The sequence below is a fragment of the Pleurodeles waltl genome, chromosome 9 (genome assembly GCF_031143425.1).
Source record: "Pleurodeles waltl isolate 20211129_DDA chromosome 9, aPleWal1.hap1.20221129, whole genome shotgun sequence".
Taxonomy (NCBI): Eukaryota; Metazoa; Chordata; class Amphibia; order Caudata; family Salamandridae; genus Pleurodeles; species Pleurodeles waltl.
Window position 1 is genome coordinate 1,187,684,017 of NC_090448.1, and position 26,216 is coordinate 1,187,710,232.

The following is a 26,216-nucleotide window of genomic DNA, read 5'->3' on the forward strand; positions in this document are numbered from 1 at the left end:
CATGACCCGTAATGAGGGCCTATGTCTCCATGTTCATACCCAGAGGGCCTTTGTGTCAGCTCTGTTCTGCCATTGGTCTGCCTGAGTGTCATTGGCACTCAGATTCCATCTCTGACAGTGAATTGCATGGTATAATAATTCAGTCCACATCCATCGTTGGCTTTCTTACCTTAATGAGGACACTTTCTGATCACGTGTATATCCACCTGAAAATGAGTGCACTTCATTGTCGAGGTTGGCTGGCCACTCCTTAGTTTTCAGTTTCCTCTTTTTATATTTCTTCTTTCAGCTCTTTGTTTTTCCTCATTTTATTTTATTTTTTCTTAAGAGGATACTACAGCTCCCCGGGCATTGTTTACTGAATGCTTTCTGCTCACGTTATCTGCAGTATTCCACGTCCTGTGTGGCCACTTCCTCTGAGCCACGAGAGTCCAGCAGGTGTCATTCTCTTACTAACCAGAGGTGGTTCTAAATCTGTGCCCAGGGTGGGACTTGAAAACACCCATGGACCATGTACAGTACCACTGCAAGATGGACTCGTGCAGCTGCCTTCGTTTATTCTGTTGTTGCAAGCCTGCGCCCCTCCTGTTTAGAAGGCAGCATGCTTCTTTTTCTACTTGCATATGTTGTTGGGCTGTGTTTATTGTACTGTGGTTGTATCAGTGGGTGAATGTGAGAATGAGCCAGTGGATGGCTGAATAGATGCATGAGCACAAAGATGAGTGACAGAGTGCATGTACTTTGTGCCTAAAAAGCATAAGTGACACAAAAGGGAATTTCGTATGGAACTATTGGCATTGCCAATGCTTGTTCTGCATTAACTACTAAATAATAACTGATGTTTAAAGTGTCCTTATTTCTTGCTTACTCTTACAATTTTACAGAACATAAATATGTAAAAGTACTGTATTACTCCTAGAGCCAGGTGTCTGTGTTTCCTCGCTCTTTGCGGGCTCACTGCCCCCCTCCTCACTTCACCTGTGCCATGCCTTTCAGAGAGAGACCCCTCCCTCCCACCTGTGCCATGCCTTTCAGAGACAGACAGACAGACAGACCCCTCCCTCCCACCTGTGCCATGCCTTTCAGAGAGAGACAGACAGACCCCTCCCTCCCACCTGTGCCATGCCTTTCAGAGAGAGACAGACAGACAGTCCCATCCCCCCCATCTGTGCCATGCCTTTGAGAGAGAGAGAGAGAGAGAGAGAGAGAGAGAGAGAGAGACAGACAGACCCCTCCATCCCACCTGTGCCATGTCTTCCAGAGAGAGACAGACCCCTCCCTCCCACCTGTGCCATGCCTTTCAGAGAGGGACAGACAGACCCCTCCCTCCCACCTGTGCCATGCCTTTCATAGACAGACCCCTCCCTCCTGTGCCATGCCTTTCAGGGAGAGACAGACAGACAGTTCCATCCCTCCCATCTGTGCCATGCCTTTCAGAGGCACAGACAGACAGACCACTCCCTCCCACCTGTGCCATGCCTTTCAGAGAGAGAGAGGGAGAGACAGATAGACCCCTCCCTCCCACCTGTGCCATGCCTTCCAGAGAGAGACAGACAGACCCCTCCCTCCCACCTGTGCCATGTCTTTCAGAGAGGGACAGACAGACCCCCCCTCCTTCCCTCCCACCTGTGGCATGCCTTTCAGAGACAGACCCCTCCCTCCTGTGCCATGCCTTTCAGAGAGAGACAGACAGACAGTCCCACCCCTCCCATCTGTGCCATGCCTTTCAGAGAGACAGACAGACAGACCCCTCCCTCCCACCTGTGCCATGCCTTTCAGAGAGAGACAGACAGACAGACCCCTCCCTCCTACCTGTGCCATGCCTTTCAGAGAGAGAAAGAGAGAGAGAGTGTAGGAGGCTGGCCTGGCTTGTAGTGGGTACCAGAGGTACTTACACATTGTGCCAGGTCCAGTTATCCCTTATTAGTGTGGAAGAGGTGTTTCTAGCAGCTTAGGCTGATAGAAGGTAGCTATGGCAAAGCAGCTTAGGCTGAACTAGGAGACATGCAAAGCTCCTAATATACCACTGGTTTCATATAGCACAATATCATAGGAAAACACAATACACAGATATACTAAAAATAAAGGTACTTTATTTTTAATGACAATATGCCAAAAGTATCTCAGTGAGTACCCTCAGTATGAGGATGCCAAATATACACAAGATACATGTACACAATACCAAACATTTGCAGTAATAGCAAAAGGAAGTAATGCAAGCAGTGTAAAGTCACAATAGATTGCAATGGGAGCACATAGGTATAGGGGCAACACAAACCATATACTCCAAAAGTGGAATGCGAACCACGAATGGACCCCAAACCTATGTGAGCTTGTAGAGGGTTGCTGGGACTGTAGGAAAACAGTGAGGGTTAGAAAAATAGCCCACCCCAAGAACCTGAAAGGTAGGTGTAAAGTGCACCTACAACCCCCAGAGAGCACAGAAGTCGTGATAGGGGGATTCTGCAAGGAAAACCAAAACCATCAAAGCAACAACAGTGGATTTCCGGACCTGAGTACCTGTAAGAGAAGGGGACCAAGTCCAAGAGTCGCGACAGTGTCGAGAGTGGGCAGATGCCAAGGAAATGCCAGCTGAGGGTGCAAGGAAACTGCCACCGGATGGGAGAAGCTTGGTGTTTTGCAAGAACGAAGAGGACTTGGAACTTCCCCTTTGGAGGATGGATGTCCCACGTCGTGAAGAAGCTTGCAAAGGTGTTCCCATGCAGAAAGACCGCAAACAAGCCTTGCTAGCTGCAAGGGTCGCTGTTAGGGTTTTTGGATGCTGCTGTGGCCCAGGAGGGACAAGGATGTCGCCTCTTGGATGAGGAGACAGAGGGTGCACCCAGCAAGTCAGGGAGCCCTCACAGAAGCAGGCAGCACCAGCAGAAGTACAGGGTCAGGCACTTAGAAGAGGAGTGAACCGGAGTCCACCCGAAGTCAGAAAAGGGAGTCCCACGCCGCCGCAGGACAACTCAGAAGGTTGTGCACTGCAGGTTAGAGTGTCGGGGACCCAGGCTTGGCTGTGCACGAAGAAAATCCTGGAAGAGTGCACAGGAGCCGGAGCAGCTGCAAATCACGCGGTACCCAGCAATGCAGTCTAGCGTGGGGAGGCAAGGACTTACCTCCACCAAACTTGGACTGAAGAGTCACTGGACTGGGGGAGTCACTTGGACAGAGTTGCTGAGTTCCAGGGACCACGCTCGTCGTGCTGAGAGGGGACCCAGAGGACCGGTGATGCAGTCTTTTGTTGCCTGCGGTTGCAGGGGGAAGATTCCGTCGACCCACAGGAGATTTCTTCAGAGCTCCTGGTGCAAGAAGGAGGCAGGCTACCCCCAGAGCATGCACCACCAGGAAACAGTCGAGAAAGCCGGCAGGATGAAGCGATACAAGGTTGCAGTAGTTGTCTTTGCTACTTAGTTGCGGTCTTGCAGGAGTCCTGAGCAGTCAGCGGTCGATCCTTTGGCAGAAGGTGAAGAGGGAGATGCAGAGGAACTCTGGTGAGCTCTTGCATTCGGTATCTGAAGAATTCCCCAAAGCAGAGACCCTAAATAGCCAGAAAAGGAGGTTTGGCTACCTAGGAAGGAGGATAGGCTAGTAAGAAAGGTAAGAGCCTATCAGAAGGAGTCTCTGACGTCACCTGATGGCACTGGCCACTCAGAGCAGTCCAGTGTGCCAGCAACACCTCTGTTTCCAAGATGGCAGAGATCTGGGGCACACTGGAGGAGCTCTGGGCACCTCCCCTGGGAGGTGCAGGTCAGGGGAGTGGCCACTCCCCTTTCCTTTGTCCAGTTTTGCGCCAGAGCAGGGCTGGGGGATCCCTAAACCGGTGTAGATTGGCTTATGCAGAGATGGGCAGCATCTGTGCCCATCAAAGCATTTCCAGAGGCTGGGGGAGGCTACTCCTCCCCAGCCATCACACCTATTTCCAAAGGGAGAGGGTGTCACACACTCTCTCAGAGGAAATCCTTTGTTCTGCCTTCCTGGGCCAGGGCTGCCTGGACCCCAGGAGGGCAGAAACCTGTCTGAGGGGTTGGCGGCAGCAGCAGCAGCTGCAGTGGAGACACCGGAAAGGCAGTTTGGGCTAGAGACCCGGGGGATCATGGAATTGTCTCCCCAATGCCAGAATGGCATTGGGGTGACAATTCCATGACCTTAGACATGTTACATGGCCATGTTCGGAGTTACCATTGTAACGCTATACATAGGTAGTCACCTATGTATAGTGCACGCGGGAAATGGTGTCTCTGCACTCACAAAGTCTGGGGAATTTGCCCTGAACAATGTGGGGGCACCTTGACTAGTGCCAGGGTGCCCACACACTAAGTAACTTTGCACCCAACCTTCACCAGATGAAGGTTAGACATATAGGTGACTTATAAGTTACTTATGTGCAGTGGTAAATGGCTGTGAAATAACTTGGACGTTATTTCACTCAGGCTGCAGTGGCAGGCCTGTGTAAGAATAGTCAGATCTCCCTATGGGTGTCAAAAGAAATGCTGCAGCCCATAGGGATCTCCTGGAACCCCAATACCCTGGGTACCTCAGTACCATATACTAGGGAATTATAAGTGTGTTCCAGTATGCCAATGTGAATTGGTGAAATTAGTCACTAGCCTGTTAGTGACAATTTGGAAAGCAGAGAGAGCATAACCACTGAGGTTCTGGTTAGCAGAGCCTCAGTGAGACAGTTAGTCATCACACAGGGAACACATACAGGACACACTTATGAGCACTTGGGCCCTGCCTGGCAGGGTCCCAGTGACACATACACTAAAACAACATATATAGAGTGAAATATGGGGGTAACATGGAGAGAGGGAGAGAGAGAGAGAGACAGAGAGAGAGAGAGAGAGAGAAAAAAAAAAAAAAAAAACCCTCCCTCCCTCCCACCTGTGCCATGCCTTTCAGAGAGAGACCCTCCCTCCCCGCTCTTCCAGGTGTGTCCCTCACACTGATACACTCTCTCTACTCCAACCTTTGCCAGGCCTTTGAAAGAGAAGAGAGGTGCACACACTCTCCCTCCCACCTGTGTCATGTCCTTCAGAAAGAGGGACCCCCATCCTCCACATGTTCAATGTATGTTCCTAACACACTCTCCACTCCAAACTGTGCCAGGCCTCAGAGAGAGAGAGACACACACACACACACACTCTCTTTCTCTCTCTCTACTCTAACCTGTCAGGCCATTGAGAGAGAAATTCTCTCTCAGTCCCCCTCCTTCCTACCTTTTCCAGGTGTGTCCCTCACAATCACTCTCACACACTCTCTCCACTCCAGCCTGTGACAGGTCTTTGAGAAGAACATTCCCTCTCACAACCCCCACACCACCCAGCTGCTCAAGGTGTGTCCGTCACACTCAAACACTCTCTGCTCCACTCCAACCTGTGTCAGGCCTTTGAGAGGCGCACACATGTTCTCACACACACCCTCCCACCCACCTGTGCCATGCCCTTCAGAGAGAGGGACCCCCCACATCCCGCCCACCTGCTGCAGTTGTGTCCCTCACACACACACACACACACACACACACACTCACACACTCTCTCCAACCTGTGGCAGGTCTTAGAGAGAGACATTCTCTCTCACAACCCCCCTCTCGCCTATCTGTTCTAGGTGTGTGTCCCTCACACGCTCTCCACCCCCACTGTGCCCAGCTGTGTCCTCTCACACACACTCACACCATGTCCTCCTCCTTTTTCCACGCACAACACTAATCTCACCTGTTGCAAATCTGTTTTTCTCAAGCCCCTCTCCTCACTCCCCTGGCAGGTGCCTCTCCCTCACATGACACTCCTGGCATCATGCTCCACGCTGTGGGTCCTCTCACCCCTCTATCACCTTTCACCAGAGGTGGAAGTGGGCAGGATCCATGGGGAACGACGTGCCCATGCTTTCGGGGAGGGGTTTGGAGAGGGAGAGATGGTGTTTACTGTGTGTAATAGAGTTTTAAAATAATGAGTTACATATTCATAGTGCTTTCTGTCACAGGCTGGGACTTCGCAGCACTATAAATTCACAGGTCACTATTCCTCACTGCGCCAACCAGTATCTACTGCTGTGACTCTGGGCACACAGAGTTCTGCAGCGATCGCATCAACCAGCATCACATAAAACAATGTTATCCCACCGCCGATAGGTTTAACATGCATTTATTGTTCCTTTCAAGGGTGAGAGTTACTTCAAATGCAGTTACCTGGAGGGGAAAGACTTGCACAAAATAGAAAACTTTGTTGCTTAAGCCAAGCCTTTGATCCCCAACCACTCTCAGCAATCCCGCCCAACACTCACTGACCCTGTGCCACACCCGCTGACCCCGCTTCACACCTACTGACCCTGCCCCACACCTACTGATCCTGCCCAACACTCGCTGACCCCACGCCACCCTCGCTGACCCCGCGCCACCCTCGCTGACCCAGCGCCACCCTCGCTGACCCAGCGCCACCCTCGCTGACCCAGCGCCACACTCGCCGACCCGCACCACCCTCGCTGACCCCGTGCCACACTTGCCGACCCCGCGCCACACTCGCAGACCCTGCTCAACACTCGCTGATACCGCCCAACACTCGCTGATACCGCCCAACACTCGCTGATACCACCCCACACTTGCTGACCCCGCTCCACACTCGCTGACTCCGCGCCGCACTCACCCCACCCCACGCCCTCTGACCCCACCCCACACACCGAACCTGACCCTCACTCAGTGACCCGCCCCACACCCACTGACCCTTCCCCGCACCCACTGACCCCGCCCCATACTCATTGACCCTGCCCCACACTCACTGATCCTGCCCCACACTCACTGAACCCACCCCCATTGCCCACAGGATCACAGCTCCCATACTTGTTTTAAGCACTTCAAGTCATGCCTTTGACCATCGCTGTCCTACACTGCCCCTCACCAATTCATGCTCAGGCCCCAGCCCCTCAGGAACCCTCTCACACTCCCTACCCATGCTGCCCTGTCTGTTTGATATTATCCCTCCACTCTGTGTCCAGATTGAGGCTGCTGGTTGCCAGGACAGTAGGGCTGGGTGCAGGCAGGGGTCCTTGAAGAGGCTTGATCTGCGGAAGGATGCTGTTTTCTTTGGTCACCACACATATATTGTGGTCGGTGGGGGGCATGTCGGTGTCTGCGGCCTGTTTGTAAAGCTGTGAGATTTGGGAGGGAGTGGGTGGGGTGTTCACAGCTAGGACCCTCCGAGCCCCCTTCATCGTCTCAAAACTGAAATTAGTAATATGTCCATGCAGAGCAGCTAAGAAGTCCTGCAGGTTTGGCTTGTTAAATGTATGTCCGCTGTGTGACATGTCTGGATGCATGAACAGAAACTTCACAGAGCGGCACCCACATACTGTTCAGGTGGCATGTGGTTCATGTAATTTTAGCTTACATGTTTTAAGCCACATCCTTCATTTCTGAGGCCCTGTCTCTTGGAAAGGATCCCTAGTTACTTCTTTCGCCAGGCCTCTTTTAGAGACACCCGTTCCACCCAACACAGCTGTTTCTTTCCACCTTAAGCACTGATTGTGACCAGTACCTCACTCAGTGCAAGGGGTGACCCAGACTCTTAAATTCATCTCTCCCATAGGATAACATTGGAGTTACCCTAAAGCATCTTTTAAGTGTAATTTCCAATTGGGGAAAACATAGAAATATCGTTTTTGGTGTCCCTGGACTCGCAATTTAAAATCAAACTTATGGTGAAGTCTGATTTTAAATTGTAATCCTTGAAATGCCACTTTTAGAAAGTTTGCATTTTCTTACTTTAACCATTCTGTGCCTCTGCCTGCCCCTGAATACAAGTCTGGGGTAGATGACAGCTGGGATTTTTGCACTCCTTCAAGACAGTCACACAATGAGAACTTATGTGTGACTTAATGGCCCATTAACTGGCTTGATGGCAAGGTGGAGCTTAGCACTGCCTCACTTTTGAATAGGGCTGTGTGCCTCTCCTCTCACAAAGGGTTGCAAAACCCCCTGCATAGTGACTGGAGCCAAGAAGGGAAGGGCAGGGATCTTGTGGACTTCAAAGGAAGGCCTACAAGTTTCGCCAACCTTCCTGAACCTGGGCACCAAAGTATAAATACTGGACCCAACCCCCAAAAAATCAGATCTGTACTGGAACCGAGGAGACACTGCCAGGAAGAAGGCCTGCTGTGCTGCCAGAAAGGACTAACACTCTGCAACTGCATTGCTGTGTTGCCCTACTGCTGCTGTATGCTGTGCTGTAGGAGGGTCTGACACTGCTGTTTGCTCTTCTGTGTTGGCCTGCTGGTTCTGTCCTGCAGTGAAAGTGACTGGACTTGATCTCTACATCCTCACACCCAATAGTCTCCAAGGGCTTGCTGGCTTGCCCTCTGTTCTTCTGCAGTTTCAAAGACATCAAAGACTGCTTGTAACTCTCCTGGTGCTGCTGGATTCTGCCATCTGAGAGTCCTACCATTACCTGTGGTGTCCCCTTCCAGTCCTGGGCATCTGAAGTTGGTTCGGCAGCTACAAAACATCAAAACACAACACATCGCCAGGAGTGCAGCAGAAATATCTACGCCTTGTCTCCTCACCGTCGGCACATTTCTCCAACAAAGGTACTGTTCAGCGGACCCTACGTGGGTTCTGTAGCCGGCCTACCCTCCATCGCGGTTGGCATGGATTTTGGATTTGCACCAGTTCCTCGTGACCTTAAGTAACCTTTTGACCGCTATATACTTCTAAGCGCAGTTTTTTCATGTAATCTTTACAAATTCATATCTAGACTTCTGCTGATTGGATTTTTGTTGTTTTTGGTCTTCTTTTGCTCAGATGAATATTATCTATTTTTCTAAACTGGGGTTGAGTCTTTTTGTGGTGTCTTCCACTATGTTACTGTAATTAGGTGTTGCACAAATACTTCACGCATTGCCTCTTAAGTTAAGCCTGACTGCTCTGTGCCAAGCTACAAGAGGGTGAGCACAGTTTAATTTATGGTGTGTGTCTGACTCACCCTGACTAGGGTTGTGGTCCCTACTTGAACAGGGTGCATACCTTTGCCAACTAGAAACCCAATTTCTAACAATATATTTTACATTGTCAGTTACTTTGGATGCTTTTAACTCGGTGACTCATCACCACCAGTAAACACCATCCATCGCTGACCCCCCACAAGCCCTAAACACCATCAATCTTACCCCCCTAAAAGCCAGCACCACACCTAAACTACACTCACCCCTGAAGCCTAAAAACCATTTCTGCCCCAAAAATCCTCAACCATAAAATCAGTCACTACCCATAACTCCACCCGTTCCTGAACTCTATAAGCTAAAAAAAAAAACCTTTGTGCCTAAACCCCACCCATCCTATACCCCTTAAAACACCCCAGCAGATCCTAACTCTATCCCCTCCCTGAACCTTAAAAAACCCTCACTGCCATTAAACACTAGCCATCCATAACCCATAAGAACGCCTCGTCACCCTACACTACTGATCGCTGAACCCTGAAAACCCTTTTTTTGCATCTAAACTTCACCCATTCCTGAATCCTTAAAACCCCTCACCACCCTAAACTTCACTCCATTCTTAAAACCTAAAAACACCTCACAGACCTAAACACCCCTCAGCCGTGAACCATTAAAACCCCACCACCCCACCTTCCACCCATCTCTGAACCTCAAAAACCCTCTCAATAGCCGAACTCCAGTTATTTCTGAGCCAAAAACCCCTCATCGCCCTAAACATTATCCACCTCTGAACCCCAAAAACCTCATAGTAGTCCTAAACTCCACCCAAGCCTGTTATAATTTTGGATGTATATTGAAAATTATATTTTCTTTAAAATGTTTTCTTTTAATTTTTCATTTTTTTTAATGTCCTAAAAATTGTCTTTCCTTAAAATAGTTTTTCCATGATTTGTTTTCTTCCAATGTGATTTCTGTGTTTTCGTTTTCTATTAATTCACACACAACACTCCCTGGCATTACAGATGATGTCTGTGTTTCAAGTATTATTTACAGGCCCACCCTGAGTGAATACTCAATCACATCCCAGGTTGTTGAGCCTGACGTCTTTGGTGTGGTTTTTCCCTAAGCTTTTGCCTTCAATCCTCCTGTTTTTGCTAAGTTAGTTTTTGCTGGCCTAAGGGACTTTTTCCTTAGGCCTTTTTTCCTAAGGGACTAGACACACTTTTTCACTGCTAACCAGTGCTAACGTGTGTGTGCTCTCTGCTTTAAACATGGGGAAAGTGGCTCTCACCCAATTGCCCTAATTAATTTACCTTGAAGTCCCTAGTAAGGTGATACCACCTATACCCAGGGCCTGTAAATTAAATGCTTCTAGTGGGTCTGCAACACTCATTGTGCCACCCACTTAACTAGCCCTTTAAACACGTCTCCGGCCTGCCATTGCAGCCTGTGTGTGCAATTTTAAACTGCCCTTTCCACTTGGCAAGATAAACCCATTGCAAGGCCCAAACCTCCCTTCTTAATACATATTACCCCAAGGGTGGGCCCCTCAGAGCTGAGAGGGCTGGTAGCAGTATTTAAAAAGTTTTACGCATACTTTGAAAGTTTTACATACCCTGGTAGTGGAAAAATCCTAAATTCGTTTTTTACTGATGTGAGGCCTACCTCTCCCATAGAATAACATTGGGTCTTCTTATTACATTTCATAAGTGGCAACTTTCAGTTGGGAGCATGTAGGAATATTGAGTTTGATGTCTAAAGATTTGTAATTTAAAACTGTCTTTAATGCTAAAGTTGGATGTAAGTAACAGTTCTGAAAATGTCAGTGGCTTTTTCACGGTTAGGCTGCTGCCATCAAGCTTGCACGAGGGAAGACTTTAAGTCCAGCAGTTCCTTTCATGCGGGGGTTGAAGTAAGAGAGTATGGAGCTCTGAGACTCTCCTAAGTAGACTTTCTGTTTTTCTCCCTCTGCAGTGCAAGCGCCTTGAACAAGAACTTCATTGTGCAAGAGACAGAAGCCAGACATCTTCCAGTGTGAGACCTGTGGCTGTGGAGACCCACCCTGAGCGAACTCAAAAGGTACCTGTCTTTTCATGTCTCTGCTCCTCACTCCACCTCCCTCAGCTTTGCTCTCTTTGCTGGAGGTCTCTTGCTTCCTCTGCTTCTGTTGCCTCGTTTGGACTGTGCAGCTCTATTAACAATGGGCTACCAATGATCGCTGGGGCCTGCTTTGCTGTAAGTAGGTCACTATACTCTCCTGGACCAAAGACAAGCTCCACTTCCTTCTGCCCGGACATAGTCCTTCCTGCTAGAGGTCAGGGTAGAGATCTCTTCATCTTCTTCACTTTCTCCTGTCTGGCTCAATCTTCCTGTACATTAAAGTTGCATCTGTGACCTAGGAGGAGGCGCTCCGTGCTTTCTTTCCTGAAGTGATCTCTCAGTGACTCCCTCAGCAGGGACACACTGCAAGCCCCTCTGCATTTGCGACCTAGGAGGAGGTGCTCCACGCTTGCTTTCCTGAAGTGAACTCTGTGACTCCCCCTGCGGGGACACACTGCCAGCCCCTCTGCATCTGCGACCTAGGAGGTGGTGCTCCGCGCTTGCTTTCCTGAAGTGATCTCTCAGTGACTCCCTCAGCAGGGACACACTGCAAGCCCCTCTGCATCTGTGACCTAGGAGGTGGTGCTCCGCGCTTGCTTTCCTGAAGTGAACTCTCAGTGACTCCCCCTGCAGGGACACACTGCCAGCCCCTCTGCATCTGCGACCTAGGAGGAGGTGCTCCGTGCTTGCTTTCCTGAAGTGAACTCTGTGACTCCCCCTGCGTGGACACACTGCCAGCCCCTCTGCATCTGCGACCTAGGAGGTGGTGCTCGGCGCTTGCTTTCCTGAAGTGAACTCTGTGACTCCCCCTGTGGGGGGACACTGCCAGCCCCTCTGCATCTGCGACCTAGGAGGTGGTGCTCCGCGCTTGCTTTCCTGAAGTGAACTCTGTGACTCCCCCTGCGGGGACACACTGCCAGCCCCTCTGCATCTGCGACCTAGGAGGAGGTGCTCCGTGCTTGCTTTGCTGAAGTGAACTCTGTGACTCCCCCCTGCGGGGACACACTGCCAGCCTCTCTGCATCTGCGACCTAGGAGGTGGTGCTCCGCGCTTGCTTTCCTGAAGTGAACTCTCAGTGACTCCCCCTGCAGGGACACACTGCCAGCCCCTCTGCATCTGCGACCTAGGAGGTGGTGCTCCGCGCTTGCTTTCCTGAAGTGAACTCTGTGACTCCCCCTGCGGGGACACACTGCCAGCCCCTCTGCATCTGCGACCTAGGAGGAGGTGCTCCGTGCTTGCTTTCCTGAAGTGAACTCTGTGACTCCCCCTGCGGGGACACACTGCCAGCCCCTCTGCATCTGCGACCTAGGAGGTGGTGCTCCGCGCTTGCTTTCCTGAAGTGATCTCTCAGTGACTCCCTCAGCAGGGACACACTGCCAGCCTCTCTGCATCTGCAACCTAGGAGGTGGTGCTCCGCGCTTGCTTTCCTGAAGTGAACTCTGTGACTCCCCCTGCGGGGACACGCTGCCAGCCCCTCTGCATCTGCGACCTAGGAGGTGGTGCTCCGCGCATGCTTTCCTGAAGTGAACTCTCAGTGACCCCCCCGCGGGGACACATTGCCAGCCCCTCTGCAGGATGCTGGCTCCTTAGTGCACTAAAATGAAGTACAGTGTGCAGGTAGTCCGTTGGATCACCAGTCTGTTTGCAGAGGCTCAACTGGATAGGTTGAATGCTCTGTTTGTGGTACTGTGGGCCTATCACGGTGTTAAGCATTTGTTGTACTCACAGAGGCAATAAGTGAGACACCCACTTAGTGAATAAATCCGAGACCAAATAAGAAAAATATTTGCTGTTATATATGCTTTGAACCAAAGAACTTTGTTATATGGTAAGCAGTTTTGACATTAAAAATACGTTGCTGTTTCAAAAATTGACATTGCAATTTTTGGAGTCTTCAATGTTAACCTATTGGAGGAAAACAAGAATGCAGTTTTGTATGCAAGTACACGGCCCACAAATCCAGCATCCGGGGTTTTATGTCAACAGCAGGTAAGGTTCAGATTTGTACCTAGTGCACCCACAGTGGCACAGGGGCGGCCGGGCGCAGAGTTCAATCAGGATCGGGTGCCCTGAGGGGGAGGGTGAATGAAGATGCGCTGCTCACAGGTGAATAAAGCAGTGTCAGTGGTAGATCTTCTGGGGTTGAGGTAAGCACAAGGGGGGCCACAAGGCAGCACCAAACTTACACCCTCAGCGACATGGAGGTGGCCAGGTGCAGAGTGCCAACACAGTGTCAGGCGCCCAATGTTAACCAATGGAGATGAGGGGTGAACAACGATGCGCTTCTCACAGGTGAGTAAAGCAGGGTGAGAGGTATATCTCCTGGGGTTAAGCAAGCACAAAGGAGACCACAGGGTAGCACCAAACTTACACCCTCAGCGGCACGGGGTGGCCAGGTGCAAAGTTCCAACACAGCGTCAGTGTCAACCAATGGGGGGGATCACTTTTGGAAAAAGGCTGCAAGCTCTGGTCAGGAGGCTGGATGAAGAAAACCCACAAGTACCCAGGGACGTTCTGAAGGACCTGGGGACACCGTTGGTCCAGCTCCCCAAAGTCCAGGGGCTCCAGATGCAGGGGTGTCCTTTGACATTGTGAAAACAGCTTACCAGGTGTTCGGTCAGGAGGAGTCTTCGGGTTGAGGCTGCAGGCTTCGAGGCAGAGTCTGGCAGCAGTCAGGCCATGGAGGACTCAGGCTTAGAATCACTGAGGAACCTTCACACAACCGGGAGGCCACTCGGACTCAGTTTGTGGGCGTCGGGCGCAGAGGTGGGTCCAGATGTGGTTTTGCACTTCCTCAGGGCAAAGTTATTTTACTTTAAGGTTTGTTTCTTCTTGAACAGGTCCACTATTCTCTGGAGATCTTGGTCTTGGTTGAAGGCAGGCAGTCCTCCCAAGGCTCTGGAGGTCGCTGGGCTGCAGGACAGGTCGTCTTTTGGCACAGGATCGTCAAGGGCTGCAGACAGGCCGGTCGAGCTTGGGCCAAAACAGTTGATGTCTGCGGTCTTCTCTGCTGGTTTGACACTAAAGTGTCTGGCTCTTCTAAGGTCGTCAGGAATCTGAGTTCTAGGGTTCAAGGGTGCCACTTAAATACTGAATTTAGAGGTGTTACAGGAAGTGCTAGGTGGTAGCCAATGTGCTGTCCACCTTTTGGGTGACTACACCCTTTTTATGACCACTTGGGCATAACCCTAACCCTAGTGGTCTAGTTATTTCCAAACAAGATGGAGGAATTTAAAAAGTAGTGTCCACTTCAGCTCGTCCACCTGAGGGATGGGACTGGCATGAACTGGGCACTCCTCCTAATCTGTCTAATTTTCCCACCTGTGCTGCAGCCAAAAGTGGGGTCAGGACGTGGGTGGAAGGGTGACTGGTCATCTCCACCATCTGGAGAGACCTGGGTCACATTACAGGGGCTGCAAGGCCTTTGATGCTCCCGCCTTGGAATGTCTATCCTGCCTGAGAGAGAAGGTAACACCTCTGCCCAGTGCAGGCTTTTGTTTCTGGGTCTCAAGAGTACTGTCTCTCACCGTGGGGGTTCAGAAACCCTTCTGTGTGGCTGAACTGGTCAGGAAAAGTCAGTCAACACACTAGTAGCTGGTAGGTTTTGAGGCGGCACCTCTAAGGTGCCTTCTATGTGCATTTATTAATAAATTAATCAGTGGAATCAGTGAGGGTTTAATATTCTGAGATGTTTGATACCAAACATCTAGGATTTTGAAAAGCCATCATGTAACTGGGGAACTCGTAATGACCAGTGCCCAGCACATGCATTTAAAATGGCTTCCCTGTGCACTTACTGTGTCTCAGAATCGACAAGGTCATAGCAGGGGTATATCTGCTCATGCACATATGCCCTCACATGTAATATAATGCACCCTGCCATAGGGCTGAAAAGCCTGCTATAGTGGTGACATATATATATTGCATGCAGTGTAAAGGGGACAGAGCACACAGGCTGTGTGCCATATTGTGTTTTCGATTTAGTTCTGCACCAAGACGCGCAGCCTGCGAAGGCAGTGCCATGTGCATTTAGTGAGAGGGTCCCTGAGGGTGGCATGATTTGTGCTGCAGCCCTCAGGGGCTCTTCCTTCTGTTCCCCAGGCCATACATACCAGGGGTACCGTTTACTGGGGGCTTATAGAGGGAGCTAGGGGGGTTTGCCATTTGTGCAAAACAACTGTGCAGCTTTGGGGAAAGAACACCCAGCAAGACCCAGTTCACTTCAGCCAAAGTTACGTCCAAAAACCAGGCAAAAAGTGAGGGGGTACTGCAACCAGAAGTCAGCTCCCAACACCCTCATTGGGTTACGGAGATGCAGATGATTGGTGGGGGCTCACCATGTAGTGCAGGGCATGGGCTTTCACACTAGCACCCTCCAGAAGGGGTCTCTAGTTCGTCTTCAGGTAAATATCACTTCAGTCCCAAAGGCCAGGATCCCCCCCCCCCCCAAATTTTGCACGTGTGTGCAGGTAGTTGAGAAAAGGGTCCTCATGCTCAGAATACAGGTTCCTCTCCTTGGTCCCTGTGGCCTGGTGGGCCTGACACCCCCCAGGCCATGGTGTCTCATCAGATGTAGGCCACAGGTCTGCTTTTTCCTGACTAACCTGTCCTGGAGAAGGAGGCACAGACCACGACCAGCCTCGCTGCTTTAGCAGCATTCTTCTTCCTGAAGGGAGCCCCCCTGCTTGGCATGTCTGGGACATCCGGCTGCACCCCCTTGTCCTGCTCTGGGATCTGCCAGACCACGGAGGAGGCCCCCTGAGGGCTCTGACCTTTTGGTACCTCTCCCATCCCTCCATAATGCCCAAGTCCAGGCGGTCGCCCACCTCTGCCTGGCTCCTCACCTGTGCCACAACACCGGGTAAGAATTGGCATCTGAAAGGAGGCTCTTGGTGCTGTGTGGACATCTGGGCGTGCTGCAGCATTCACCGCGAGTGATGCCCATAACAGGACTTCACCCACCAAGAGTGGGTGCAACCTGTTCCCTTGAGAAGTCCTACTTAATGCTGGGCAGGGAGGGCTATAGGTGTGCTGCCCTTGAAGGTAGGTGAGATGGCAGAGCAGGGAGTAGACTCAGAGTTGTGGCCTGCATTCAGCACATCTCAAGCCCCCCTTCTGCACAGCGCTATGAGGCCTTAGGAGCTACATTTGTGCTTTAAAGATGCATTACTTACACACCTGCATCATACTTTAAATAGGCAGGGCACACAGAAGTATAACAAATCAAAAAATATATGTATTGTACACTTCTAGATGGAAGTATTAATATCATATTTTATATGTCTTTCTCAGAAGCCTGGTCTACTTGTGATCCCTGGATCAGATAACCTCTGCGGGTTCTAGATTTTAATGTCTTTGGTAAAGTCTGGCACCCGGCCTGCAGCTGATGCATGGGACGCGTGCACTCTGGAGATCTATCTTTAAATGTCTTTTGTGCACTCCTGTCTGGACCACAGGTGACCCCTGGTGCAGATCCTGGTGGTCTGGACTTAAATACCTCTTCAGGGGGGCACGGTTTCCAACCTGCAAGTAATCCTTGAAATGGACGCACTCTGGAAGTTCTAGATTTAAATATCCTTTCATGGATCCAGGGTCCTTCCTGCAGGTAGTTCCTGATATGAACGAATTCTGAAAGTTCTAGATTTAAATTCCTTTTCATGGATCTGGGTCCTTCCTTCAGGTAGTCTCAGGTAGACACGCCCTGTAAGTTGTGGGTTTAAATCCCTTTTCATGGATCCAGGGTCCTTCCAGCAGGTAGTTCCTGCGATGGACTCACTCTGGAAGTTCTAGATTTAAATCCCTTTTCATGGATCCCTCCTGCAGGTGAATCTTGAGATGGACGCACTCTGGAAGTTCTAGATTTAAATTCCTTTTCATGGATCCTGGGTCCTTCCTGCGGGTAGTTCTTGTGATGGATGCTCTCTGGAAGTTCTAGATTTAATTGCCTTTTCATGGATCCTGGGTCCTTCTTGCAGGTAGATCCTGAGATGGGCGCACTCTGGAAGTTCTAGATTTAAGTGTCCTTTCATGGATCCTGGTTCCTTCCTGCAGATAAATCTTGAGATGGATGCGCTCTGGAAGTTCTAAATTTAAATGTCCTTTCATGGATCCTGGGGTCCTTCCTGCAGGTAATTCCTGAGATGGGTCACTCAAAGTTCTAGATTCAAATGCCTTCTCATAGATCCCGGGATCTAGCCTGTAGGTAAACCCTTGAATGAATACACTCTGGAAGTTCTGTGTTTGTAGACTGGATTCTTGGATGTTTTACAGTTTCTTTGCTTTTCCTCTCAGCTCACCAAACGTTGATGTCTCCGTGTTTCAAGCACCGGTTCTAACCAGCTCGAATGTATGTATATACTGCATTTACACGTGGGACGTAATGGGCACCCCCTGCCTGCGGGTTGTGTGGGTGCCTGGGTTGTGGTCCGGCCACCCCAGGGTTTTCCCTCTGACACCTTATTGAATGGACGAGGTGGTCCTTATGCCAGCTTGTACGGTTGGCTTACAGTTATCTCTGGTGCCTCAGTCTGGTATTTCAGTCCTCAAGACCAGTGTACTCTGCGGGTGATGCACAGTATGTTCCGGTGACCCGCTGTTCCAGAGAGGCCGATCTAAGGCAGGGTTCGGGTTCTTTTAAACCTAGGACCAGCCTCGCTGCTTGGCTCTGTCCCACCGGAAGTGTTTTTATTCATTGAATGTCTTCTTCGGTTCTGGATCAGTTGGTGGTGTTTAATACCCCTTTCGGCTCTGTGCCAGGTGAAGTTGTTGTGCAAAGGACACTTGGCTCAGATGTGTTCCTGCATGCAGTCTTGAAGGATTAACTCCTGGGTAGCATGAGATCCGGTTGCAACGCTTCCAGCACTGACCGGGGTCTCTGGCTTCTCCCCGGGGTCCTGGTCAGCAGGCTTCCACAGACAGGCTGACCGGGGTCTCTGGCTTCTCCCCGGGGTCCGGGTCCGGACGCTTCCACAGACAGGCTGACCGGGGTCTCTGGCTTCTCCCCGGGGTCCTGGTCAGCACGCTTCCACAGACAGGCTGACCGGGGTCTCTGGCTTCTCCCCGGGGTCCGGGTCAGCACGCTTCCACAGACAGGCTGACCGGGGACTCTGGCTTCTCCCCGGGGTCCTGGTCAGCGCGCTTCCACAGACAGGCTGACCGGGGACTCTGGCTTCTCCCCGGGGTCCTGGTCAGCACGCTTCCACAGACAGGCTGACCGGGGTCTCTGGCTTCTCCCCGGGGTCCTGGTCAGCACGCTTCCACAGACAGGCTGGCCGGGGTCTCTGGCTTCTCCCCATGGTCCTGGTCAGCACGCTTCCACAGACAGGCTGACCGGGGTCTCTGGCTTCTTGCATGGGACCTGCTCACAACACTTCCACAGCCAGGCTGACCAGGATCTCTTACATGGGACCTGGTCACGATGCTTCCAGGAGGCAGACAGGCTTACCAGGTTCTCTGGCTTCTCCCCAGGGTCATGGTCAGCAGGCTTACACAGACAGGCTGACCGGGGTCTCTGGCTTCTCCCCAGGGTCCTTGTCAGCACGCTTCCACAGACAGGCTTACCAGGTTCTCTCGATTCTCGCATGGTGTGGGCATGGGAAGGTAGAGAGTCTGGCTGCTCTGGCCCCGGGCACTGTTGGATGTTTGTGGCGCAGACAGTGACCAGCTAAGGGAGGCAGGCTCAGACTTCAGTAGTAACGCTGGCAGGCACCAGGAGGTCCCTCTGGTGCTGGTGGTGCTGCTGGGAAGGCTGGCAGGCACCAGGAGGTCCCTCTGGCTCTGGTGGTGCTGCTGATGAGAAGGCTGGCAGGCACCAGGAGGTCCCTCTGGCGCTGGTGGTGCTGCTGGGAAGATTGGCAGGCACCAGGAGGTCCCTCTGGCTCTGGTGGTGCTGCTGATGAGGCTGGCAGGCACCAGGAGGTCCCTCTGGCGCTGGTGGTGCTGCTGGGAAGGTTGGCAGGCACCAGGAGGTCCCTCTGGTGCTGGTGGTGCTGCTGATGAGGCTGGCAGGCACCAGGAGGTCCCTCTGGCGCTGGTGGTGCTGCTGGGAAGGCTGGCAGGCACCAGGAGGTCCCTCTGGCGCTGGTGGTGCTGCTGATGAGAAGGCTGGCAGGCACCAGGAGGTCCCTCTGGCACTGGTGGTGCTGCTGGGAAGGCTGGCAGGCACCAGGAGGTTCCTCTGGCTCTGGTGGTGCTGCTGATGAGGCTGGCAGGCACCAGCGCTGGTGGTGCTGCTGGGAAGGCTGGCAGGCACCAGGAGGTCCCTCTGGCCCTGGTGGTGCTGCTGATGAGGCTGGCAGGCACCAGGAGGTCCCTCTGGCGCTGGTGGTGCTGCTGATGAGGCTGGCAGGCACCAGGAGGTCCCTCTGGCGCTGGTGCTGCTGCTGGGAAGGCTGGCAGGCACCAGGAGGTCCCTCTGGCGCTGGTGGTGCTGCTGATGTGGCTGGCAGGCACCAGGAGGTCCCTCTGGCGCTGGTGGTGCTGCTGAGGAGGCTGGCAGGCACCAGAAGGTCCCTCTGGCCCTGGTGGTGCTGCTGATGAGGCTGGCAGGCACCAGGAGGTCCCTCTGGCGCTGGTGGTGCTGCTGGGAAGGCTGGCAGGCACCAGGAGGTCCCTCTGGCACTGGTGGTGCTGCTGATGAGGCTGGCAGGCACCAGGAGGTCCCTCTGGCACTGGTGGTGCTGCTGGGAAGGACGACAGGCACCAGGAGGTCCCTCTGGCGCTGGTGGTGCTGCTGGGAAGGCTGGCAGGCACCAGGAGGTCCCTCTGGCGCTGGTGGTGCTGCTGATGTGGGTGGCAGGCACCAGGAGGTCCCTCTGGCGCTGGTGGTGCTGCTGGGAAGGCTGACAGGACCAGGAGGTCCCTCTGGCGATGGTGGTGCTGCTGATGAGGCTGGCAGGCACCAGGAGGTCCCTCTGGCGCTGGTGGTGCTGCTGGGAAGGCTGGCAGGCACCAGGAGGTCCCTCTGGCGCTGGTGGTGCTGCTGATGAGGCTGGCAGGCACCAGGAGGTCCCTCTGGCGCTGGTGGTGCTGCTGGGAAGGCTGGCAGGCACAAGGAGGTCCCTCTGGCTCTGGTGGTGCTGCTGATGAGGCTGGCAGGCACCAGGAGGTCCTTCTGGCTCTGGTGGTGCTGCTGATGAGGCTGGCAGGCACCAGAAGGTCCCTCTGGCGCTGGTGGTGCTGCTGGGAAGGCTGGCAGGCACCAGGAGGTCCCTCTAGCTCTGGTGGTGCTGCTGCTGATGAGGCTGGCAGGCACCAGGAGGTCCCTCTGGCGCTGGTGGTGCTGCTGGGAAGGCTGGCAGGCACCAGGAGGTCCCTCTGGCTCTGGTGGTGCTGCTGATGAGGCTGGCAGGCACCAGGAGGTCCCTCTGGCGCTGGTGGTGCTGCTGATGAGGCTGGCAGGCACCAGGTGGTCCCTCTGGCGCTGGTGGTGCTGCTGATGAGGCTGGCAGGCACCAGGAGGTCCCTCTGGCACTGGTGGTGCTGCTGGGAAGGCTGGCAGGCACCAGGCGGTTCCTCTGGCTCTGGTGGTGCTGCTGATGAGGCTGGCAGGCACCAGCGCTGGTTGTGCTGCTGGGAAGGCTGGCAGGCACCAGGAGGTCCCTCTGGCGCTGGTGGTGCTGCTGATGAGGCTGGCAGGCACCAGGAGGTCCCTCTGGCGCTGGTGGTGCTGCTGGGAAGGCTGGCAGGCACCAGGAGGTCCCTCTGATTCTGGTGGTGCTGCTGATGAGGCTGGCAGGCACCAGGAGGTCCCTCTGGCTCTGGTGGTGCTGCTGATGAGGCTGGCAGGCACCAGGAGGTCCCTCTGGCGCTGGTGGTGCTGCTGGGAAGGCTGGCAGGCACCAGGAGGTCCCTCTGATTCTGGTGGTGCTGCTGATGAGGCTGGCAGGCACCAGGAGGTCCCTCTGGCTCTGGTGGTGCTGCTGATGAGGCTGGCAGGCACCAGGAGGTCCCTCTGGCGCTGGTGGTGCTGCTGATGAGGCTGGCAGGCACCAGGAGGTCCCTCTGGCGCTGGTGGTGCTGCTGATGAGGCTAGCAGGCACCAGGAGGTCCCTCTGGCGCTGGTGGTGCTGCTGGGAAGGCTGACAGGCACCAGGAGGTCCCTCTGGCTCTGGTGGTGCTGCTGATGAGGCTGGCAGGCACCAGGAGGTCCCTCTGGCGCTGGTGGTGCTGCTGGGAAGGCTGGCAGGCACCAGGAGGTCCCTCTGGCGCTGGTGGTGCTGCTGATGAGGCTGGCAGGCACCAGGAGGTCCCTCTGGCGCTGGTGGTGCTGCTGGGAAGGCTGGCAGGCACCAGGAGGTCCCTCTGGCTCTGGTGGTGCTGCTGATGAGGCTGGCAGGCACCAGGAGGTCCCTCTGGCTCTGGTGGTGCTGCTGATGAGGCTGGCAGGCACCAGAAGGTCCCTCTGGCGCTGGTGGTGCTGCTGGGAAGGCTGGCAGGCAGCAGGAGGTCCCTCTAGCTCTGGTGGTGCTGCTGCTGATGAGGCTGGCAGGCACCAGGAGGTCCCTCTGGCGCTGGTGGTGCTGCTGGGAAGGCTGGCAGGCACCAGGAGGTCCCTCTGGCTCTGGTGGTGCTGCTGATGAGGCTGGCAGGCACCAGGAGGTCCCTCTGGCGCTGGTGGTGCTGCTGATGAGGCTGGCAGGCACCAGGTGGTCCCTCTGGCGCTGGTGGTGCTGCTGATGAGGCTGGCAGGCACCAGGAGGTCCCTCTGGCACTGGTGGTGCTGCTGGGAAGGCTGGCAGGCACCAGGCGGTTCCTCTGGCTCTGGTGGTGCTGCTGATGAGGCTGGCAGGCACCAGCGCTGGTTGTGCTGCTGGGAAGGCTGGCAGGCACCAGGAGGTCCCTCTGGCGCTGGTGGTGCTGCTGATGAGGCTGGCAGGCACCAGGAGGTCCCTCTGGCGCTGGTGGTGCTGCTGGGAAGGCTGGCAGGCACCAGGAGGTCCCTCTGATTCTGGTGGTGCTGCTGATGAGGCTGGCAGGCACCAGGAGGTCCCTCTGGCTCTGGTGGTGCTGCTGATGAGGCTGGCAGGCACCAGGAGGTCCCTCTGGCGCTGGTGGTGCTGCTGGGAAGGCTGGCAGGCACCAGGAGGTCCCTCTGGCTCTGGCGGTGCTGCTGATGAGGCTGGCAGGCACCAGGAGGTCCCTCTGGCGCTGGTGGTGCTGCTGGGAAGGCTGGCAGGCACCAGGAGGTCCCTCTGGCGCTGGCGGTGCTGCTGATGAGGCTGGCAGGCACCAGGAGGTCCCTTTGTCGCTGGTGGTGCTGCTGGGAAGGCTGGCAGGCACCAGGAGGTCCCTCTGGCGCTGCTGGTGCTGCTGCTGATGAGGCTGGCAGGCACCAGGAGGTCCCTCTGGCGCTGGTGGTGCTGCTGGGAAGGCTGGCAGGCACCAGGAGGTCCCTCTTGCTCTGGTGGTGCTGCTGATGAGGCTGGCAGGCACCAGGAGGTCCCTCTGGCGCTGGTGGTGCTGCTGATGAGGCTGGCAGGCACCAGGTGGTCCCTCTGGCGCTGGTGGTGCTGCTGATGAGGCTGGCAGGCACCAGGAGGTCCCTCTGGCACTGGTGGTGCTGCTGGGAAGGCTGGCAGACACCAGGCGGTTCCTCTGGCTCTGGTGGTGCTGCTGATGAGGCTGGCAGGCACCAGCGCTGGTTGTGCTGCTGGGAAGGCTGGCAGGCACCAGGAGGTCCCTCTGGCGCTGGTGGTGCTGCTGATGAGGCTGGCAGGCACCAGGAGGTCCCTCTGGCGCTGGTGGTGCTGCTGGGTAGGCTGGCAGGCACCAGGAGGTCCCTCTGATTCTGGTGGTGCTGCTGATGAGGCTGGCAGGCACCAGGAGGTCCCTCTGGCTCTGGTGGTGCTGCTGATGAGGCTGGCAGGCACCAGGAGGTCCCTCTGGCGCTGGTGGTGCTGCTGATGAGGCTGGCAGGCACCAGGAGGTCCCTCTGGCGCTGGTGGTGCTGCTGGGAAGGCTGCCAGGCACCAGGAGGTCCCTCTGGCTCTGGCGGTGCTGCTGATGAGGCTGGCAGGCACCAGGAGGTCCCTCTGGCGCTGGCGGTGCTGCTGATGAGGCTGGCAGGCACCAGGAGGTCCCTTTGTCGCTGGTGGTGCTGCTGGGAAGGCTGGCAGGCACCAGGAGGTCCCTCTGGCGCTGGTGGTGCTGCTGCTGATGAGGCTGGCAGGCACCAGGAGGTCCCTCTGGCGCTGGTGGTGCTACTGGGAAGGCTGGCAGGCACCAGGAGGTCCCTCTGGCGCTGGTGGTGCTGCTGCTGATGAGGCTGGCAGGCACCAGGAGGTCCCTCTGGCGCTGGCGGTGCTGCTGCTGATGAGGCTGGCAGGCACCAGGAGGTCCCTCTGGCGCTGGTGGTGCTGCTGGGAAGGCTGGCAGGCACCAGGAGGTCCCTCTGGCGCTGGTGGTGCTGCTGGGAAGGCTGGCAGGCACCAGAAACTCCCTCTGGCTCTGGTGGTGCTGCTGATGAGGCTGGCAGGCACCAGGAGGTCCCTCTGGCTCTGGTGGTGCTGCTGATGAGGCTGGCAGGCACCAGGAGGTCCCTCTGGCGCTGGTGGTGCTGCTGGGAAGGCTGGCAGGCACCAGGAGGTCCCTCTGGCGCTGGTGGTGCTGCTGATGAGGCTGGCAGGCACCAGGAGGTCCCTCTGGCGCTGGTGGTGCTGCTGGGAAGGCTGGCAGGCACCAGGAGGTCCCTCTGGCTCTGGCGGTGCTGCTGATGAGGCTGGCAGGCACCAGGAGGTCCCTCTGGCGCGGGTGGTGCTGCTGGGAAGGCTGGCAGGCACCAGGAGGTCCCTCTGGCGCTGGCGGTGCTGCTGATGAGGCTGGCAGGCACCAGGAGGTCCCTTTGTCGCTGGTGGTGCTGCTGGGAAGGCTGGCAGGCACCAGGAGGTCCCTCTGGCGCTGGCGGTGCTGCTGCTGATGAGGCTGGCAGGCACCAGGAGGTCCCTCTGGCGCTGGTGGTGCTGCTGATGAGGCTGGCAGGCACCAGGAGGTCCCTCTGGCGCTGGTGGTGCTGCTGGGAAGGCTGGCAGGCACCAGGAGGTCCCTCTGGCGCTGGCGGTGCTGCTGATGAGGCTGGCAGGCACCAGGAGGTCCCTCTGTCGCTGGTGGTGCTGCAGGGAAGGCTGGCAGGCACCAGGAGGTCCCTCTGGCACTGGTGGTGGTGCTGCTGCTGATGAGGCTGGCAGGCACCAGGAGGTCCCTCTGGCGCTGGTGGTGCTGCTGGGAAGGCTGGCAGGCACCAGGAGGTCCCTCTGGCGCTGGTGGTGCTGCTGCTGATGAGGCTGGCAGGCACCAGGAGGTCCCTCTGGCACTGGTGGTGCTGCTGGGAAGGCTGGCAGGCACCAGGAGGTCCCTCTGGCGCTGGTGGTGCTGCTGGGAAGGCTGGCAGGCACCAGGAGGTCCCTCTGGCGGTGCTGCTGATGAGGCTGGCAGGCACCAGGAGGTCCCTCTGGCTCTGGTGGTGCTGCTGATGAGGCTGGCAGGCACCAGGAGGTCCCTCTGGCGCTGGTGGTGCTGCTGATGAGGCTGGCAGGCACCAGGTGGTCCCTCTGGCGCTGGTGGTGCTGCTGATGAGGCTGGCAGGCATCAGGAGGTCCCTCTGGCACTGGTGGTGCTGCTGGGAAGGCTGGCAGGCACCAGGCGGTTCCTCTGGCTCTGGTGGTGCTGCTGATGAGGCTGGCAGGCACCAGCGCTGGTTGTGCTGCTGGGAAGGCTGGCAGGCACCAGGAGGTCCCTCTGGCGCTGGTGGTGCTGCTGATGAGGCTGGCAGGCACCAGGAGGTCCCTCTGGCGCTGGTGGTGCTGCTGGGAAGGCTGGCAGGCACCAGGAGGTCCCTCTGATTCTGGTGGTGCTGCTGATGAGGCTGGCAGGCACCAGGAGGTCCCTCTGGCTCTAGTGGTGCTGCTGATGAGGCTGGCAGGCACCAGGAGGTCCCTCTGGCGCTGGTGGTGCTGCTGATGAGGCTGGCAGGCACCAGGAGGTCCCTCTGGCGCTGGTGGTGCTGCTGATGAGGCTGGCAGGCACCAAGAGGTCCCTCTGGCGCTGGTGGTGCTGCTGGGAAGGCTGGCAGGCACCAGGAGGTCCCTCTGGCTCTGGCGGTGCTGCTGATGAGGCTGGCAGGCACCAGGAGATCCCTCTGGCGCTGGTGGTGCTGCTGGGAAGGCTGGCAGGCACCAGGAGGTCCCTCTGGCGCTGGCGGTGCTGCTGATGAGGCTGGCAGGCACCAGGAGGTCCCTTTGTCGCTGGTGGTGCTGCTGGGAAGGCTGGCAGGCACCAGGAGGTCCCTCTGGCGCTGGTGGTGCTGCTGCTGATGAGGCTGGCAGGCACCAGGAGGTCCCTCTGGCGCTGGTGGTGCTACTGGGAAGGCTGGCAGGCACCAGGAGGTCCCTCTGGCGCTGGTGGTGCTGCTGCTGATGAGGCTGGCAGGCACCAGGAGGTCCCTCTGGCGCTGGCGGTGCTGCTGCTGATGAGGCTGGCAGGCACCAGGAGGTCCCTCTGGCGCTGGTGGTGCTGCTGGGAAGGCTGGCAGGCACCAGGAGGTCCCTCTGGCGCTGGTGGTGCTGCTGGGAAGGCTGGCAGGCACCAGAAACTCCCTCTGGCTCTGGTGGTGCTGCTGATGAGGCTGGCAGGCACCAGGAGGTCCCTCTGGCTCTGGTGGTGCTGCTGATGAGGCTGGCAGGCACCAGGAGGTCCCTCTGGCGCTGGTGGTGCTGCTGGGAAGGCTGGCAGGCACCAGGAGGTCCCTCTGGCGCTGGTGGTGCTGCTGATGAGGCTGGCAGGCACCAGGAGGGTCCCTCTGGCGCTGGTGGTGCTGCTGGGAAGGCTGGCAGGCACCAGGAGGTCCCTCTGGCTCTGGCGGTGCTGCTGATGAGGCTGGCAGGCACCAGGAGGTCCCTCTGGCGCTGGTGGTGCTGCTGGGAAGGCTGGCAGGCACCAGGAGGTCCCTCTGGCTCTGGCGGTGCTGCTGATGAGGCTGGCAGGCACCAGGAGGTCCCTTTGTCGCTGGTGGTGCAGCTGGGAAGGCTGGCAGGCACCAGGAGGTCCCTCTGGCGCTGGCGGTGCTGCTGCTGATGAGGCTGGCAGGCACCAGGAGGTCCCTCTGGCGCTGGTGGTGCTGCTGATGAGGCTGGCAGGCACCAGGAGGTCCCTCTGTCGCTGGTGGTGCTGCTGGGAAGGCTGGCAGGCAC

General features: G+C 55.8%; 1 protein-coding gene across 3 annotated transcripts in view; it reads left to right on the forward strand.

Annotated features, from left to right (window-relative positions):
- Positions 1–26,216, forward strand: part of MIPOL1 (mirror-image polydactyly 1) — an 845,661-nt gene that overhangs the window by 518,891 nt on the left and 300,554 nt on the right. For all 3 annotated transcript variants that reach the window (XM_069209145.1, XM_069209144.1, XM_069209146.1), the window contains one exon: positions 10,906–11,010. In XM_069209145.1, the coding sequence (XP_069065246.1) occupies positions 10,906–11,010 (105 nt within the window). The remainder of the gene's footprint in view (positions 1–10,905; positions 11,011–26,216) is intronic.